At 36.5% G+C, this 3,443-nt stretch overlaps 1 protein-coding gene across 1 annotated transcript in view; it reads left to right on the top strand.

Moving 5' to 3' along the window:
- Window positions 1–3,443, top strand: part of ppm1aa (protein phosphatase, Mg2+/Mn2+ dependent, 1Aa) — a gene marked incomplete in the record, with an annotated part of 17,237 nt that overhangs the window by 9,231 nt on the left and 4,563 nt on the right. Inside the window, 1 exon segment of the mRNA XM_005916664.3 lies at window positions 2,672–3,443. Coding sequence (XP_005916726.1) covers window positions 2,672–2,701 — 30 coding nt within the window.

Below are 3,443 nucleotides of genomic sequence, written 5' to 3'. Positions count from 1 at the left end.
TGGTAGCTATGTTCTATTGTAATGCTAATGACTGTATCCGGATACGAAATTATCGCATTTAACTACTGCTGTTAGTTTCTTTGAATCCAAATCTGCACTTGTTTTATTTATTCATTTATTTTTTATTATTACTATATTGTGGTGCACAGCAGGGAGGATGATGGCAGACGAGCTATATGTCAGAGCTAGATCATGTGGGTAATTTTTGTAAACACTAACAGTAATAATAATAATGGCATTTTAAATAGCAGGGGAAATCTAATTTGAGACATCTTGTACTGCTTTTGGCATCCTCGAGGCATTTTTCTCGTTTTCAGAAAAATTTCTGTATGGCTCACATAATTACCCAATTTTGTGTGGTTTTGCTAAGATAAATCCATATCAGAAAGCCGCCATTAGTAATATTGACAAAAATATAACGGCATAACAGACTTATTTAATACAGTAGTCACAATATATTCTCAGTGCATCATATCAATAAAGAAATGTGTAAGATCTAATAATTAACCCTTAAGTTTAAACATTTAAAAATAAAAGTTTAAAGAAAAATCAAATCTCTACATGTTATAAACAAAAGTGTGTGTATTGTACATATTTTTCCCCCCTGTAGGAACTTGGTCAGATTTCTCTTGAAGTGAAAGAAAAACATTTAGATTTTTTCAAAGTTCAAGGTCCCTTTGACCTTGCAAAACCTAATGGATCGTTCTGAAGAGCTCATTATATTCAAATGTAGTACTGAATGACATTGTTACAACAAGTCAGTTTGTGAAACTTCTTCCTACTTATATAATTCACGATCAACTATTAGTCGTATTATTAAAAAGTGCGAGCGTTTAGGAACAACACAAACTCATCTATGAAGTGGCAGACTGCTTCATAACTGCAATGCAGTACTCTAGTTTTTCGTAGTAGATTACTTAAAATATTGCAATATCAGACATGTGAATAGATAAATATTTTAATGGTACTCTTATTGGTATTGTGACCAAGTACTTTACCTGTACTCTAACTCAGCGGTCCCCAACCCCCGGTACAGGTTCCAGTCCGTGAGTCGTTTGGTTCCGGGCCGCGAGAGTTGAGGCTCAGGTGTGAAATGTATGCTTTTCAGGGTTTTTATCAGTTTTCAGCGTTACTTTGTTATCGTTTTTATCTTTTAACTAAGTTTTCCTGGGTCTTTTCACGTGTGTTATGAATAAATCTTCTTTTTTTCGGTACCGTTACTAGTTTTATTTTGTTATATTTTTCCGCGACACCTTAAAGGCCGGTCCATGAAAATAGTGTCGGGCACTAACCGGTCCGTGGCGCAAAAAAGGTTTGGGACCGTTGCTCTAACTAATTTTAGTGAAAACATTTGAACCATACAATTGGGCAATCAAAACACAGGCACACTAGAGTACACTAGGCACTAGAGTAGGGGTGTCAAAACATAGGGCCCAGATGGTCTCTAATCTGACCCACTGAATGAGATTTTTTTGAAAAGTGTGAAGGAGTGCATCGATTTTAAACTCAAGTGTATTTTCATAAGTTTTAAAGCCTTTTCTGTCAAAGTAATAGATAAACAATTAAATGACAGAAAAGTATTTGCTTTTCACTACCTACTGTAGAAATATCTCCTGTCTAGGCACTGAGCTAGCATACATTTTTCTGTAATTTTACACATTTGTTATGTAGCAAAACTGAAGCTTACTGTTGAAGGTGCGCTTCTTTTCCTCATATTAAGACTTCTCAGGGATTAAATGCGTTACATGTTGTTATACTGATAGAAAGAGGAGTTTCACTGGTCTGGCCCACTTTAGTTAAGGGATGTCAAACCCATTTTACATTACAAAACACTTTGATCCTCACAGGTCAGTGTGCTGTGTTTCGTTCGTATCTTATGTACTTTCAGTAGATGTTTTAGCAGACTGCCCTTGTTTCTTATCTTAGATGCATAGAGCTTTCCACACTTGTTGCACTCATTATGTGGTGCAGCGCAGCGGCTTGTGTGTATTGCGCAATGCTGCAGCCCACGCCACTCACATACATACTGCAAGGGGGACAAAAGTATATTGTATGAATGCATAGTGGAAGAATGTTTTAATCATATCGCAAATAAGAAATGGAGCTAGTGGTATAAAATGTGGAAGGCTACACTATAGCCATCATCTGTGATAAATGGGAAAACCAGCAGAGTAGAAACTAACATTAGAGCTTATCATCTTTCATGATTGAGATTCGTTTAATGGCAGTGTTGCTCACTAAATTTGGCAGATGTTACTTCCATTAGCGAAGAAGACATTCATAAATGAAGTCCTAGCTTTGATTTTAGATTAGTTTTAAACTTTGATTAGGATTCTTAGAAGTTCCATATTTTGCATCAGTATTGTGATGTTGTAAAGTGAATCTTCCTCAGTTGAAGTTTAACTTGAGGCATAACAACAACAGGACAACAAGCTGGCCTTATAAACCAAAATCACATATGACACTTGTCAGCCATATCAGTAATGAATTTTCTGTGAAGATTTTATATTGTTATTTTATGTACTTGATACTTTTTACATATCTTTTATTTCACTGTAATTATATTGGCATCAATTTTTACATATCTCTATGCACTCTTGGTCTTATGGAGTTCTGATGGATGTAAAGCCAGAGTCTGAAGGGTTTTTCCGTCCTCTCCTCTCTTATCAAGGACTCTGCATCCACAGACGACATGTGGTAACACAACCTCCTACCACTAACACAGCATAGAGTTTACAAACCACCATCCTCTCAAGACCCACAGCAGCTCAGCTCAGCAGTCACTCTCCGTCACTCTGAGCTTTTGGTTTCTAAGAAGGGAATTTCATGGGAGGCGGAGGAGGAAGAGGAGATGCATGCACACAAACCTGGAACAGTGCAGCACCGGTCCACTCTGGAGTTCAGGATCCCCGCTGTCTTGTCTCTCCTTTATGTTCACCCACCTAAATATTCTCCTCTAAAGTAGTCCATAACAAGTGAGTCCACAAAGTTTTCTTCCATTTTGTTAAATAATCGGCTTAAGTAGTAAGATTCCCCCCACCTTTTTTTTTTCCTTTCTGTTTTTTTTTTTGTTTTTGCTGTAATTAATTTGATTCACATTTCCTTGTGTGTATTTGTATATTTCTGTTTTTGTGAAGTGCAATTGTCCTGTACAAACAGCCTGTATTTAATGCAGCTTGATTTTAAGTTAAAAAATGAAAGAAATGGAAAAAGAGAACCTTTTATGCACTATCTGCCTTTTCCTGCTCTTCTGGAATTCTAACAAATGTCTATTCAGTGAATATTATCGCTTGTCCTCCAGGCACAATGTCTCTGCGCTTTTATTTCTCTCTTTTTTTTTTTCTTCTTTTTTTTCCTCCTCCTCCAATTAGTCTATGCTCCTTTTAAGAAACGGGTAAATTGTATAGTTGACAGCACAGTAAGCTCTATATCAAACCATTTGA

The sequence above is a fragment of the Haplochromis burtoni genome, unplaced genomic scaffold, assembly GCF_018398535.1.
Source record: "Haplochromis burtoni strain Fernald_Lab_line unplaced genomic scaffold, NCSU_Asbu1 Contig_16, whole genome shotgun sequence".
NCBI lineage: Eukaryota > Metazoa > Chordata > Actinopteri > Cichliformes > Cichlidae > Haplochromis > Haplochromis burtoni.
The sequence above is the reverse complement of the archived record's forward strand: the minus strand, read 5'-3'. Positions and strand labels throughout refer to the sequence as shown.